This window comes from Kryptolebias marmoratus, linkage group LG2 (genome assembly GCF_001649575.2).
Source record: "Kryptolebias marmoratus isolate JLee-2015 linkage group LG2, ASM164957v2, whole genome shotgun sequence".
NCBI classification, from domain to species: domain Eukaryota; kingdom Metazoa; phylum Chordata; class Actinopteri; order Cyprinodontiformes; family Rivulidae; genus Kryptolebias; species Kryptolebias marmoratus.
In genome coordinates this window covers 33201894-33218358 of record NC_051431.1, presented here as the reverse complement: position 1 = coordinate 33218358, position 16465 = coordinate 33201894, and the positions used below count along the sequence as shown (strand labels likewise).

At 39.0% G+C, this 16465-nt stretch overlaps 1 protein-coding gene across 3 annotated transcripts in view; it reads left to right on the top strand.

The window, feature by feature from the left end:
* The window catches only part of LOC108249935 (ras-related protein Rab-26), a 115349-nt gene that overhangs the window by 69529 nt on the left and 29355 nt on the right, over positions 1 to 16465 (top strand). For all 3 annotated transcript variants that reach the window (XM_025002376.2, XM_017439606.3, XM_025002377.2), the window contains one exon: positions 12854 to 12906. In XM_025002376.2, the coding sequence (XP_024858144.1) occupies positions 12854 to 12906 (53 nt within the window). The remainder of the gene's footprint in view (positions 1 to 12853; positions 12907 to 16465) is intronic.

Below are 16465 nucleotides of genomic sequence, written 5' to 3'. Positions count from 1 at the left end.
TGGTAATAATCAAATAACATCAAATAAAACAAAAACGAAAATTCAACTCCTCAAACAGTAACTCCTACAATACAAATTATACAAATTCATAGTTTTTTAACAAATGAACTTTTATCATTCTCTTAAATGAATTAATTGAACCAGCATTTTTATAATCATAATCCAGACCATTCCATAATCTTACTCCTCTGACTGAAGTGCATTTATCCTTCAAGTTTGTTCTAATTTTAGGTTTTATGAATATTTCTAGTCCCTTGAGATTATAATTACTTATTCTCTTAACGAAATTTAATTGAATGTTCATAGGTAATATGTTTTTATGAGCCTTATACATAATCTGCAAAACATAATAATCAACCAACTCATAAAATTTTAACAATCCCAATTCCTGAAATAATATATTTGATGGGTGATAGTAATGCTTTCTTGTGATAATTCTTACAGCTCTTTTCTGCAAAATAAAAATAGGATTAGTAATAGTTTTACATGCATTCCCCCAGACTTCTATACAATAAATCAAGTGTGGAACAATTATTGCATTATATAATATAAATAGTGCTTTATCATTAAATATGTCCTTTACTTTATGTAGTACTGCAATAGATCTTGATATTTTTGTTCTTAAATAATCTATATCATTCTTGGAACAGAACAGAACTGAGCCTCCTCTATGTTTCACTGTAGGTACAGCGTTCTTTTCTTTGCGTTTCATTTTTGGGTCTGTGAAGATAGAGCTTATGGGACTTGTTGTCCAAAAGCTCCAGTTTTGTCTCATCTGTCCAAAGGACATTATCCCAGAAGCTTTTGTTGAGATTTGAGTTACTGTCATGTCAACACATGGTAAAAATATAAATACTGAATTTGGATGTAGCGTTTTTTTTAAAAGATATTGATTTCTAAGTGTTACTGAATTCTGTATCATAGCAGTATGCAACAAAGAGCATTGTTTTTAGGGATTGTAAATGAAATCAGCACCGGACTAAATAGAATTGCAGAATGGGAACATCAGAAGCTTCAGCCTTTTACTAAGCGCTGGTGTAGATTCTCAGTCATCCAGGACATGGTAAATCATGGTATGCTTGGTGAAAGTGTTTAGAGGACTCTGCGATGTTAATATGTCCTGAAAAAAAGAAGAAAGTAGAACTTTTCACACATAGTCTACATCACTGACACTGGGGTATTAGTCCTATTGAGAATAATTAATGTGGAACACTGGAGTTCATGTCCTGTAAGATTTTTTTTTTTTTTTTAGGACAAACCCTGCAGGTATTTATTAATATGTAAAACCAAAGGAAGACATTTACAAAACTTTTACTTTTAGGCCATATTTAGTCCAATTTTAGCCTAGACTTTTGTCCAATCCAAAAATAATCAGCTTCCATGACTTCAGGGTAGATGTCAATATGAAATAAACATAAAAGGATTTAGATTCTCAGTTTTTTGTAATTTTGTGGATATCATTTGCTTCTAAATACTGTGATAATAGTACTCAGTGTTCTTATTCCAGACGGTGCACCCCCACTTTAGAAAACAGGGGAGCACTTGTTCCATCTGCTCCATCCAGCAGACACCTGTCTTGCTGTTTAGACCCCTGTGCAATCTGCAAGGTCTGACTGCTGGTTTCTGGGTCCAGAAAGCAGCAGCATCCTTTTTCTTTTCTGTCATTTCTTCTCTAGTCTCGCTCAGTGTAGTTGACAGAGTGTAATTTCACCACATGGAGTAACAGCAGTAGGTGCAAAAGAGGGAAAGCACACTGTGTAGGTGAAACAAGTAAGGTTAGGAGTGGAGCTGAGGAGTGAAAGTGATACAGATATAATGTTATACATCAAGATAGAAAACTGATGCAAGTATGAATGAATTTAGAAGTTTTAAAACTGTTTAAAATAAATAATAAAATAATTTTGATCATATCACAACAGAAAAGAATGTCTGGTAGATCATGTGGGAAAACTAAAGAAACTAGAGAGTGTAAAGTTCCAATTTTTAAACTATAGATGAACATTTTGGATTTGCTATGTCCTGGATGACTGAGAATCTTGAATAGCGGGTAGTAGGAGATGGCAGTACATGCACAGTTTAAAAACAAAGTTAGGAGTCATTCAGGTTTTTTTCATGTCTTTAAGAAATGCTTGTGATCTAACTAATGCATTGGATTCATCAGGCTTCATGAATAATTATATCTAAACAAGGTAATAAATAAGTTAGCATAACTAGGAAAAGTTATCCCATGCTGTCGAATAACTTTACTTTATATATGCTTCCATTAGGTAAAGAGTATTGGTTCAAGCACTGAACCCTGAGGAACTCCATGACTAACTGGTGTATGAAGAAGATTCATTAAAATGAACAAACATGATTTAAACAATTTTAGAGCTGTTCCTGTAATCCCAATGTGTAATATAATACTGTGACTGTGTGCAGATATAGCACTTGCTTTAGTTATATCAGGATTTGATATCCTGTACATGTGACACAGCACCAGTGGCGGCTGGTGGAGTTTTCTCCAGGGGGGGCTATAAGTCCAAAATAGACATATATCAAAACATATACTAAGGTATCACACCAGTGTATTTACATGAATTAAAACAACAGAAGCAACATTATAATGTACATATAAATGCATAAGTGCTTCCAGAACACACCAATACTTACAAAGACAGAGGTCTCCCAAGGCACAAGCCTGTAGGACACATTTAGTGTTTATAAGACCTGTTTTCTTCTTTATTTTTCAAAACTTTACCGGAGAAAAACAAAAAACAAAGCTTGTTTTATGGTGAGAGCACTCACTACGTCATTCTGAACGTACAATATAACAAAGGTCGGATGTCTCACTCCGATTAGAATTCAAAACCAAACATTTTAAGTTTTTAACATCAGTTTTCTTAATTATTAACTATGAACTTATTTATTACCTTGTGCATGTAACTTTGTCACATAATGAACTTATTGCTGTCTTTGAATAAAAGGCAGCTCACCCGAGGCTCGACTTTTCAATCAGGTGAACTTTATGACAGACGGATGTGACGTCAGCCCGTGGCGGGAGTCCCACGCTCCGGCGGCGGGAGGCGGTGATATGCAAACACAGCTACATTCAGCTCAGGGCACAGGAGAGGTGCGTCCCAGAACGGTCCTATCTCTTGTACTGAAGAGGAGCTACTGCGCATGTACAACTTTTAACAAGAGTCAATGGGCAAAGATTTTTGTCACCAATCAGACAACGTCGATTAACAAAACAACTTTACTTATTATTAACTATAACATATTTATCTTACACAACTATATATACATACATATTTTGAAATATTTTTATTTCATTATGTCATTTTTATATCTCATTCAAGGTAATGTGGTGAGTGGTTGCGCCCTCTCTTGGCTAACCACCACTGCACAGCACGCCATACTCCTGCAGCAACCCTCAGAGAATTTTTTGAGGGGAACAGTTCTAAGCCTTCTCTAGGGCCACAAAATACTTGTGGACTGAACAATTTTACTCTCATGATCCCTTCAGCAACTTTGTGAAGGTAAAATTCTGACCCACAGTTCCATTACCCAAATGAGGGGTATTCTTTCCAACACTCTGGAGGAAACCTTCTCAGAGAGGTTACCTGTGTTACTGTTCTTTATTTGAAAGAAATAAACAATGTTGTAGGTGTTGATGAAATCAATGTTTCCTGCATTTAACTCAGTTTGTAAAAACAAGTATTTCTTGGACATATCAATAAAAACTGGGCAAAGCTTTACAAGATGATGGCCACAAAGAAGGTAGTGTTCACTGATGCGTATAAACTATAGTCTTCAGCTTTATTTCTATCATTAGGTTTTTATTTAATGACAATCAAATGTTTTCTCCCCTCATTTGGTTCTTTTGTCCAAATATAATTAAATTTTGTTTCTAAAAGGTGTGTGTGTTTGTGAAAGATATCGACTCTGTGGTTTAGTTGTAATGCCTTCTTGTGGAACAGTGCAAAAGGAGATTAACTCACTGGACATATCGTCTGATTCTTGCTTTCTCTTTGTTTATGCTTCCTTTTATTTCCTTCAACATTTTTGTCTATATCTTCTCAATCTGACACAAACAACACTCATGGGGATTATAACTCATTTAACATCCTTCATGGACAAGTCCAGCTGAAATAAAGCAAAGATTTATTAGGATTTATTAAGGGTTGGTGTGGAGAAGGTGAGGAGGAGAAAAACACAAAATGGAAAAATGAAGATGGCAATTTGACATCCAGAAGGGAAGTATGAGTAGAACATCTGATAGGATGAAGGCTTTGTTGACTTGTCCATCTGGAATGAAGTCCTTTGTTAGACCATACCTTGCTTGAGGGATTACAAGTCTAATCTGGTTTGAAAATGTCTTGGGATTCCCCAAAAGGGAATTTCAAATGTTGCTGGAAAGACATCTGAAAGAGTTCAGGAGTTGAGAAAGCAGATGTTAAAGGCTCTGGGTGGTAACAAAGAGCTTCCAGATGACTGGGTAGTAGATGGAGAGTAGGAACCTTAATGGAATCCTAATAGGATTAGGAACAAGGTCATCAGAGGTACAGTACAGCTGGAATGACTGGGAGACAAAGTTAGAGAGGCCAGACTGAGATGGTTTGGACATGTGCAGAGGATGGACAGTGGGTATATTGGTAGAAGGAGGTTGGAGATGCAGCTGCCAGAAAACAGACAAAGAGGAGATATATGGATGCAGTTAGAGGACATAGAGGAAGTTGGAGTGAGGACAGAGGATGCAGAAGACAGACTTAGATGGAGGAGGATGACTCGCTGTGATGACCCCTGAAAAGGGAACAGCCAAAAGAAAAAGAAACTGGAAAGGCATCTGAAATTCCTCTTAGACCAAAGTCAAACTTGCTGTCTGTCTTGTGTGCTATACATACTAAAGGTCAAGAGCCTCCAACTGGATTTACTCAAGGTTCATACATTTTCTAAGCAAAGTGCAGGAGCTGGCCTTTGATCTTATTGATTTCAGTTTCTGATATAAGATTGCACTTGTTGTGCACTGAATTTTCAGTTTTAATTGAGAAATCTTTGTCATTTGGAAACTATTGTACAAAGATGGTAAATACTGGCGACACATGTTGAAAACTGTGATAAAGCTAAAAAAGATATTTAAATAAATTTAGTAAAAAGTAACTAAACTTAAGTTCTCTGTTGGAGATAATCACCAAAATCAGACTGTTGATGGTTTGCTTTACTTTCACCTGAGAAAGTAAAGCACCTGCTTTATCAGACACAAACACGAAGCAATCATTTTGACAGTTAACACATCTGAAATGTACATCTGCTCCAACTACAAAACAGCTGCATGGAAAACTTTAGTTGCTTTTATCTGAGATAGGGAGGCGGAATAAAACGTGCCCTGTGTGGGACTTGAACTCAGGTCTCCAGAGATTTCGCACTTCTTGTATCCTACTAAGATAAACCCTCTTTCGGTCAGTCACAACCCAGTGAGATACTACTTTAAGTACAGAAATGACTTATGCTCCACTAAGTAGAACCCCTCCACACACACACACACACACACACACACACTTCCTTCATCTCTTTAATCAGGTAGTTTTGCCAAGTGACATTTTGATTTGCTGAACAGTTGTCCAAAAGTCTCTGGCTGTGTTTCCGACTGTGTGCAGTGAGTAGGAGTGAAAATCTTCACACAATTCTATTACAATTCAGTATGCTGCGGTGTGATTATATAATAATTATCATGACAAGGCAGGGCGAGAATGGAGTCAGCATGAGTTGACAAACACAACGATTTAACCTTTTATTGGTTAACACAGGCTTGTTCAGGGATGTATAGAAAACAGCACTCACGCTCTGTAGCAGGTCAGGTTCTGTCCCAGGCTGGGGTTCTGGGCACTGGGTGACAAGAACAGATACTGCGTCGAATGAGGGGGTTAAGCCGATGGGGATATCCAATAACAGGCGTAGGGTCAGAACCAGGAGGTCAGAGGTTGGCAGCCAAATCCAGAGAAGGGTGATCCAAAAAGCCAGGTCCAGAAGGCAGAAGAAGGGTTTGTCGTTCCAGGTCCGAGTCCGAAAGGGTATCCAAAAAGGGGCAGGCAAGAGGCAGGCATGAAACTGTGATAAGTGCTGGACATTTACTGGGCAAAAGCTGTTCAATAATCTGGTGGAGACTGGGAGTGAGGAGTGAGCATAAATACAGGTGAAAACAGGTGCAGGGAATTGGCATGATGAGGTGGTGGCATGGCAACGTGGGCATGGCATGGGCTGTGGACGTGAACTGAGAGGAGGAGGCGTGACAGGAGCTGTGAGCTGTGACATATCAATGCATCCATATTCACACTTCAAACTAAATCCTGAGTATAGATCTTCTCAGACCTAAAAGAAACGAAACATGCTGCTCTATGCTGCAGAAAAAAAAAACAACAAACAGAAACAGTTTGCATTCAAACAAGCTTATGGGAATGAAATGAACAAAAGACAGAAGATTCTGTGGCGATGGATGTCTCATTCATCACATTAGAGCTGTCTGACCCACTTTTGCAGTGCTTTTGTGAATTTTTTGACAATTTTGAGTCACCAACTACTCTCTAGACGCAGCCTAGTGAGTTGCCACCTTATATTTCACCCTTTGAATTCACAAATGTAATTATTGCATGTCAAAGGTATGAACACAATCATTACCACACTCTGACGGTACCAAAAACAATGTTCAGGTGCAATCTCACTAAATTCTGACTGTTTGCGACCAGCGAAGCGTGTAGCTGCATTTTGAGCAGCCAGGTTTTGATCATCACCTATCATACAGCTGCTCTTCGACATGCATGTTCTCTTGTTTTGTTTTAAAATATGCCTTGTAACACATGAAATTAATTTTAACATCACAAAACAAATGAAATTCCTTTTTTTCAGGAAATTATGATTAATAATTTAATCAATTGAATAGTTAATTCCTAGCTTTTATAAATCATGACATGAAATGCCATCAGTTTAGCAAATTACCAACTAGTGTCTAGCCAGCCAGCTCCAATTTTTTCCTTATAATCAGGTTTTACATCAGTAAACCCTTCTTGAACTAAAGGTACACAATAGTACACAACTTAAAGTGTTTCCTTGTGTTATACCATCAAGTAAAACCATATGTAAACGGAAATAACATTTCCTAAGGTACAAAAAACATAAATAAATCCACTTTCGACCTAGTGTTAGTATATGCTAATATTAGCATATTCTCTGATAAGCACGTGGTCCTAACTCACCGAGATGAGGTTCCACACAGCCTCCCTTACACGAGCTCCCGTTAACTGAACATAATAAACGTCCCACATTAACTTCTGGAAGGTGCAGTTATTTAACTAAAACACTTTTTTTTTTCTTCTGGTACTAAAATTCACCGAGATGACTCAAAACAGCGTCACACGTCTGAGACCGCCATCTTCCAGGCTCAAAGTGCAGAAAGTAAGTAAGTAAGTAAAAATTTATTGGTATAGCACATTTCAGCAGCAAGACATTCAAAGTGCTTTACATAATAAAAACATCAGTAGGATTACATTACAATCATCAAAAACCATAATTACAATCATCAAAAAAAACAACATTACAATTATCAAAAAAAAAATATCATAAATGATAATCATAAGGTCAATATGTAATAAGATATTTTGTTCAGAGCAGCTTTACACCTGAATTAGTTTGCAGCATACTAATCAAAGGCAGCTCTAAACAGGTGAGTTTTCAGCCTTGATTTAAAGGAATTTAGTGTTTCGGCTGTTTTGCAGTTTTCCAGGAGTTTGTTCCAGATTGATGGTGCATCGAAACTGAAAGCTGCTTCTCCATGTTTGGTTCTGGTTCTGGGGATACAAAGTAGACCAGAACCAGAAGACCTGAGTGTTCTGGAGGGTTGATACGACGATAGTAAGTCTTTAATGTATTGTGGTGCTAGACAGTTCAGTGATTTATAAACTAATAGAAGTATTTTAAAGTCTATTCTCTGCACTACAGGGAGCAAGTGTAGGGACTTTAAAACCGGGTGATGTGCTCTATTTTTCTGGTCTTAGTGAGAACATGAGCAGCAGCGTTCTGGATCAGCTGCAGCTGTCTGATTACATTTTTTTTGGCAGACCTGTGAAGACACTGTTGCAGTAATCGAGACGACTAAAGATGAACGCGTGCATAATTTTCTCTAGGTCTTGTTGTAACATTAGTCCTTTAAATCTGGAGATGTTCTTTAGGTGGTAGAAAGCCGACTTTGTAACTGTTTTTATGTGTCCCTTCAGGTTCAGGTCTGAGTCCATTACTACACCCAGGTTTCGGGCCTGATCACTAGTTTCTAGCTGTAATACCTGAAGCTGCGCGCTGACTCTTGATCGCTCCTCTTTAGGTCCAAAGATAACAATTTCAGTCTTGTTTCTGTTCAGCTGGAGAAAGTTTTGGCACATCCACGCATTGATTTGTTCTAAGCATCTATTCAGTGATTGGATGGGTTCAGAGTCACCTGGTGACATTGTAATATAGAGCTGTGTATCATCTGCATAGTGATGGTAGCTAATGTTATTACTTGTTATAATCTGGGCTAGTGGGAGCATGTAGATATTAAGTAGAAGGGGTCCCAGGATTGAACCTTGGGATACTCCACATGTGACTTCTGTTCGCTCTGAAGAGAAGTTGCTTATTGATACAAAGAAGTTCCTGTTGTTTAGGTAGGATTTGAACCAGCTGAGTGCTATGTCTGAGAGTCCGACCCAGCTCTTCAGTTGCTTTAATGATATATTATGGTCAACAGTGTCAAATGCTGTGATAAGGTCCAGTAGAACCAACACTGTGGTTCTCCCACAGTCTGCATTTATGTGGACATCATTGAAGACTTTGACGAGGGCAGTCTCAGTGCTGTGGTGAGCACGAAAACTAGACTGAAAGATGTCAAAGCGGTCGGTCGTTGTTAGGAAGCTATTTAACTGTTGAAAAACTGCTTTTTCAATAATTTTGCTGATGAATGGAAGGTTAGAGATTGGCCTGTAATTCTGCAATAGTGATTTATCCAGATTGTTCTTTTTTAACAGAGGTTTGATAGCTGCTGTTTTCAGAGCCTGGGGAAAACACCTGATGAGAGAGATGAGTTTACTATTTGAATCAAGTCAGATGCAATGACAGGAAGAACTTTCTTAAAGAAGGTTGTAGGAAGGATATCTAGACAGCAGGAGGATGAGCTAAATTGATTTATAATTTTGTCTAAGTTTTTATGGGTGAGTTGGTGAAATACAACCATTTTCTCTGCATTTGATATGTTTGGCATCGGGATTGGGTTTGGTGTGGATGAGCAGATTAATATTCTAGTTTTTGTAATTTTCTCTGTGAAAAAGTTGTCAAACTCATTGCAGGCCCTGGTAGAGTGGAGTTCAGGTGGTAAAATCCCAGAAGGGTTTGTCAACCTGTCAACTGTGGCAAACAGAGCATGAGCGTTGTTCATGTTTTTGTTTATGATTTCAGAACAAAATGTTTCCCTTTCATGTTTTAGTGAAGAGAGAAAACTTTGCAGCTTTTCTTTGTAGATTTCATAAAAAACATGAAGCCAAGTTTTACGCCATTTACGTTTAGCCCTTTAACAGAGGGTTGTCTCATTTCTTACAAGTGAGGTGTTTATCCAAGGTGATTTCTTTCTGCCAGATATAATTTTCACTTTAACAGGAGCAACAGAATCTGTTATATCTGAGACTTTGGAGAATAAGTTATAAACCAGTTCATCTACGGGTTTACATCCTGGAAGTGAGGTGCAGGAGTAGATTTGATTAAAAGTTTCAGCTGTGCTGTCTGTGAAGAGGTGTTTTGTGATAACATCTGTTTTTCTAAGTGAGTCATCATAGATTGTACTTTCAAAAACAACAGAAAAATGTTCTGAAAGAGCGGCACCAATTACAGAGACCTTGGAGATAATTAAACCTTTGGTGATAATCAAATCATGTCCAAGATTATGTGTCGGCTGTTTTACATGTTGAGTCAAACCAAAGTTTGGAAGTACATCATTCAGCTTTTTTGCCTCTCTGTCTATTGTGTTGTCAACATGGATGTTAAAGTCTCTCATAATTATTAGACAATCATAATCAATGCATATCATAGGTAACAGCTCACTAAAGTCATTGAAAAAATTTGACACACATTTTGTGGGTTTGTATACAGTTAGTGTCAGAGTTCGTTTGTGGCCTTTTACCTCGATTCCTAAATATTCAAAAGAGTCAAAATTTCCCAGGGAAACCTTTTTACAGTTTAATGAATCATGAATGATTCCAGCAACCCCTCCACCCCTTTTATATTTACGATTTTCACTCAAAAAATTGTAATTAGGGGGTGCTGACTCAATGAGTACAGGTGTTTCATTGATGTCATCCAGTCATGTTTCTGTGAGAAACAGCATCAATATTGTTCTCAGTGATGAAGTCGTTAACTAAAAGTCCCTTTGCTGATAGTGATCTTATATTTAGCAGAGCCAGCTTAAGTGTCTTGGGGGGTAGATAATTCCATAGCTTGAGGTTGCTTAAGACAGGGGATTAATCTGAGAGTTGCATTTAGGGCACTGTGTTTCCTTGCTATTGTTCTATTAGTAATTCTAACAGGGAAGCTCCTGTAGCTTACTGCCAGGGGGCCAGACGCTTTCTGGAGAGTGACAGGTTTATTAATGTCTGGGCCCCTGTCTCAGACGTCAGACATACAGAGTTCATGTTGGTCTGATTGTTTTGTTGGGCCATAATCAGGAGGTTCAGAACTCAAGCATGTTTTTTGGGAACTTAAGAGAGACCTTCCTAGCTGAACTTGTAGATCCATTTTCTCTGTAAAGTTAAGGAACATCAGCTGTATGGAGCTATCCTGTGTTCCTGTACTGTTCTGAGGGGACAGGTCCTGGTCTTGTCTCACAGGCAGTGTTGGTGACATGTTTTCAGCTGGAGTCCTGGAAGATGGCTGGTTATCAGTTTGTTTAGAAACTGTGGGCGCCTCCTGAGCTGAGGCGCTGACATCAGTGTCCTGGACTGGGGGAGATGGCCTTGTGTAATTAAAAGCATTGAAGATGTTGGCAGTGAAAAGTTTTTTCCCTCTTTATTTAGGCCGACTCCGTCTTGTTTGTATAAGTGACGGCATTCCCAGAAGATCTTGTGATTGTCAATAAAGTTCACGGATTTGGAGGAGCATTCTTTAATAAGCCATCTGTTAATCATAAGCAGTCTGCTGTAATTCTCATCTCCACGTCCAGGTTTCGGTATTGGTCCACTGATAAGGACCTCCATTTTCAGATTTCCAAGTGTGCTTAGAAGATGGCTAAAGTCCTTTTTAGTATTTCAGAGTGCTTCTTGGCCAGATGCTTGGCTCCAATGTGAATGATTAGATTTTCAATGCTTGGATGATCAGTGGTTAGTGGGACTATTGTCTCTGTAACATCTGACACGGTGTCATTGGGAAAACAGAGTACTTCTGTTTTATTTTTGTTACAGAGATGATCAATACCATTTACTGCAGAATCCCAGACAATAAGGACTTTTGGCATTAGTTTTGGTTTCTGAGTCACTTTAGGAGGTGGTCGTGTTGGTCTTGTCTCATACCTCATGTTGATGTTTGGAGGACAAGTGTCTGTTGTACGCTCCTGCTGCAGCGCAGAAAACCTGTTTGTCAGTGGAATTCCAGAAGAGTTTAGTCTGTTTCCTGCTGGAAACATGACGGGATGTGTTATGGCTCGAGCTGGCTGATTTGCCCTTGGTACCGGAGTCAAGGAAGGTGGAATCATGTCAGCTGCAGCTGCTTGTTGTCCTTTCTTTGGCGCTGGTGTTGACGAGGGGATGTTTCGGCTCAGTGCTGGCCATGCTGTATCATCTAGGTGAGGGGTCCATCCTGTCAGACATTGAGTCAGATCCAAATGATGAGATTTATATTTCGGCTTAGCTCCGAGACAGTTCCAGGTGGTTGAGCTGCTTGAGGTGCTTGGATGCTGTTTGTTGTCCTGAGGCATCGGTAGAGTTGTTTCATTTCCAGTAGCTGCGTTGATCTCGGCATTTACCCCCAGTTGAGGCAGCATCTGTTCTATCAGTTCAAGTCTGTGTAAAATATTGCTGGTGTCCTCAGCTACAACCGTAGGCATCTTTCTCTTGCTTATCTTGGATATAGCAAAGAGTGAAATAAAATTAAAAATCCACAGTCCACAGAAATAATCCAGTAATCCAGTAATGGGGGTAGGCAAAGTATAAGAAGTTAAAATAAAAATTCTAAATAACTTTTTAAAAACTTAGCTTATAATAGCTACTATCAAATTAGGATGGGAGAGAGCAGGATAAGATCTTCCTCCTTCCAAGGCTTGTGGGGCCCCTTGTAAATCATCAGTTTGGGATTAAAGTTACACAGAAAAAGATCATACTTCCTGTCCAAGTCGGAAATAAAGCTTGTGGAATGGAGTTACACTCCCCTTTTTTAAAATAGGAGTTTTGTTCATTCTTTTTAAATAAATTAACACAAATGCATTAAAATAACAGAAAAGAAAGGGTTACACACGTGTGTTAAGTTTTGTGCCCTGCAGTAGAGTAGCGCTCGTGGTCACTGAATTGTGTGCACATGGGAGGTTCAGTGCATGCGTGGAGTGTAATACACACTCGTGGTGGACTTTTAGCATAAATGTGACGCCACAGTAGCTGACATTTGCTGGAGTTTTGTAGCAGCTTTGATCCTGCATTGATGCAATTATAACCAGCCATAGCCTGCAGGTAAATGCATGCTGGACAAACTGTAAACTGTTGAAGACAAAGTCTCCAAAACAATCTTAATTACCTAACTTCTCACATGCAGTTTGTTGAGTACATCCAATTTATCTGTATTTGTTTTTTTGTTTGTTTGTTTTGTTTTTTACCAGCTCTCCTTCTCCTGTATGATGTCACAAACAGAGCATCCTTCGACAACATCAGGGTAAGAGCACTTGCATTTATCACTGTTTGCCATATTAATCTTCTCTCTTTTTTTTTTTTGCTTGACTTACTGCTATTTTTGTTGTTCCTATGCTCGTGAAATATTATTTGTCAAGTTAAAAATAAACAAATTTTAAATGCGGTGTGAGATTTCTTCACAAGAAAATACAGAATCATGTGGACAGTTATGTGGACTGTGTAATGGACTAGCTTACCCCACATTTACCAGCAGATTCATCTTTTCACATTTATTGTTCGGTGTTGAAATTAACTGAAAGAAGTCACTAAAATGATTTTTATGGTTTAAAAAAACATCTTCTGCTTCTTCACTAAAAAAGAAGATAGTATGAAAGTCCAGGATAGAACCTAATAACATAATTTGGTACCAACATGTTGCAACCTCTGTACGAACACTCCTGTACATATTACTTATACTTGGACTATCCTAAAGGCCGGCTGCCTATATGACCCAGCACTGGGTAAGAGATGGCAAGAGTTATGTAGCTATAATACTGAAATATTTTATAGAAATAAGAGTGTAACATCAACCTCTTTATATTTCTAAATGGTTTCTTTGCAAGTTTTAAAGCAGCAGTATAATTTAAACACTTTGGCATTTTGGTCTTGGCTATATGTTTTTAAAAGCTGTTTGCAACATGGCTACCCCAGCAGGGCGCAGATGATGTACAACAATAACAATAGTGATGAAAATGAGGAGCAGATAAAAGCACACAATGGCCCCTAATAGACCAGTCTCTTTGTACTCTTTGCCTCTCTGTTGTCTGAACATTTTCTCACTGTGATTTTCCAGCCATCCTCTGTTCCATTTGCAGTTCTCTTCTTTGATTATTGCAGATCTGAGAGTAGTATATGGCCATTATAGATGTGTCTTACACATGAATGATAGCAGACTGTATGGCTGGTTTTGTGTGTGTGTGTGTGTGTGTGCTTAAACCTATGCATGTGTAAAAAGTTGTGTGTGTGAATTCAGTGTATTTCTGTGCCCAAGAATGAGTTTGTGGGGTTCTCCAAACATCTTTATGTCAGGATCTGGGCTTTTCTAAATAGAGCAGCTCGGCGATAGACAGACACTGAGGCCAAAATAACAGAAGTGATTTTATTTACAGTGATGTTAAACGTGTGCAAAGGAAACAGGAACCGGGACCTGGAAACAGAGGGTGGTGTGAGTCTGAGGATTCTCTTCGGAGATGAACAGGTAAAGTACGAGTAATGATTTTGTCCAGGAGAGTGAGCTTACGGTGAGAGGCGTGATCCACGACACAGAGAGAAGACAAGGAGGTGAGTATTAATTCCAGTGATGGTTCGGTGGTAGTCTCTGTTGGCAACTGATGAATCCTTCCTTTACAGGTGGTGGCAGCAGCGTTGGCAGACAGGCACAGGTAAACAGGTGAGTACTAACTTCGTGGCAGGCTCCGTGTAAGGACCAGACTGGCTCCGGAAACAGGTAGGTAATCCTAGGCAGGTTAAGGCAAAAAACAAACATGAGAATCTCAAAAAAAAAAAAGGTTTTCACCAGGGACAAAGATTAACCTGAGGCTTGGCACATTACCACATGCTAAAACAATGCTCCAGCGCTGGTCTGGTTCCCACCACGGCCTTAAGTACCCATGGAACGCCTGATGAGCCTGATCCGCTACAGCTGCGGAGGGCGTGGTGCAGAGCTGCCAATCACCCGTCCAGGACGGCCCACCAGGAAGTAATCACACACAAATTCCAAAACACCACACTTTATTAACATAGGAAATAGGCAATCCCTTGACAGAGTCTTACAGCAACACAGATTTAGTGCAAATCGGCATCATAAAGCCACAAAAGGTTTGCCATGAACTTGAACACAATACTGGATATCTTTACAAACATGAAGTTCCACAAATTTTATTCTATGGTTCCTAAGCTCGTTTGTGGCAGCAAGCTGATTGGTTTCCCCTGAAACAACTGGGCATATTTCCATTTTTCAAACACCAGTAAACGGGAAAATTTTGTTTTAGCATATTACCTTATGTATACACTCACTGGTCACTTTATTAAATTTACTTGTTCAATTGCTTGCTTACACAAATAGCTAGTCAGCCAATTACATGGCAGCAACTCAAAGCCTTTTGTCAGGTTGGGGAGAGTTGGTCGAACCCAAAATGCAGGCAGACAAGGAGGAACCCAAAGTAAAACTAATTTATTAACAAAAAGGAGCTGACAAAGCAGCAAACCAAAACAAAGTCCAAAATGCTAACTAAATCCAAACACGAGAGGCAAGACATGAGAATCACCAGACAGCACATGAGTGAAGATGAACCAGTATTAAAGGCAGAGGGTAATTTGGAAGTGGACACAGGTGACAGATTCTAAACGAGGGACAGGTGCAGATGGGTGAGGCAGGCAGACAAGTAATGAACAGAGGAAAGATGAATAGTGACAGAAGACAAAGGGCACAAGGAGCAAAACTATTCAAAGACAAAAACTAAACATGAAGACAACCAAATAATAAGAAAAAGTAAACCTAATATGGTCCCCGGGCCGTCCACCGGAACTTTGATGTCTTTGTGCTTGTTTTGGTTGATTCCCTTGGTCTTTTGCCTTGTCGGGTTTTGTTTATTATTCTGCTTATTTTGCCCTCCGTCCTGCGCCCCCCCCACCCTCCCGTGCTAGGTTTTTGTTGTTTTGCTTTAGGGACTTCTGGAGCCGTCCCTTGGAGGGGGGATTCTGTAATGAGTTCATGAGTTTTGTTTTTGCTTTTTGCTTTGTCTGGTGTTTAGGGATGTTTTGGTTTAGTTCTTGTCTTTGTTTTTCATTACCCACTTGCCCTCAGTCTCCTCCTGCTTTCCTGTCCACCCATCTCCACCTGTCTTCAATCCTCGTTACACACCTGTGCCCACTTCTCCTGATTTCCCTCTGCTTTAAAACCTGGTCTTCTGCTCCACCTCCCCGCTGGTTCATTGTTCTCTGTCTCAGGTACGTCCATGGTTGTTGCTTGTTGTTTGGTTCATGTTCTGTCTCTCGTCCCTCCTCGCCTCGCCATTTAGTGTTTTTGTTATAGTCTTTTTGCTGCCACGCCAGCCTCTTGTTTTTGTTAGTTTAAAAAAAAAATTTTGTTCAGTTTTCAAAATGAGTCTGCGTATTGAGTTTGCCTTCTTCTCCTCGCCTTATGACAGAAATATCTACACAAATAGATAGATCTTATCATGATTTTCTGTTTGTTTTTGATAGCATGTAGGCTTCACTGATCTGAGCTCATACAACTAATTTTGGACTAAAACCAAATAAAAATGTATGATTAATGTTGACTATATCAAATTTACAGATGGAAGATGTGTTAACACAGATTACTGTGTTAAAGTGTAATGGTGTGAATGCTATTAAGCATTTACACCATTGTTTTCCTGTTTCTCTTTATTATCTATTATCTATTCTTCTTCTTTCACTATTCCGTACGTTTTTCGGCATCTAACTCGTTCCGCAATTTTTCAGCTATTTCAACCGTTCATATATCAAAACGTTCAGCTCATTAATGACAAGACCGCTATGACTTTTGGTATTGGTGCAAT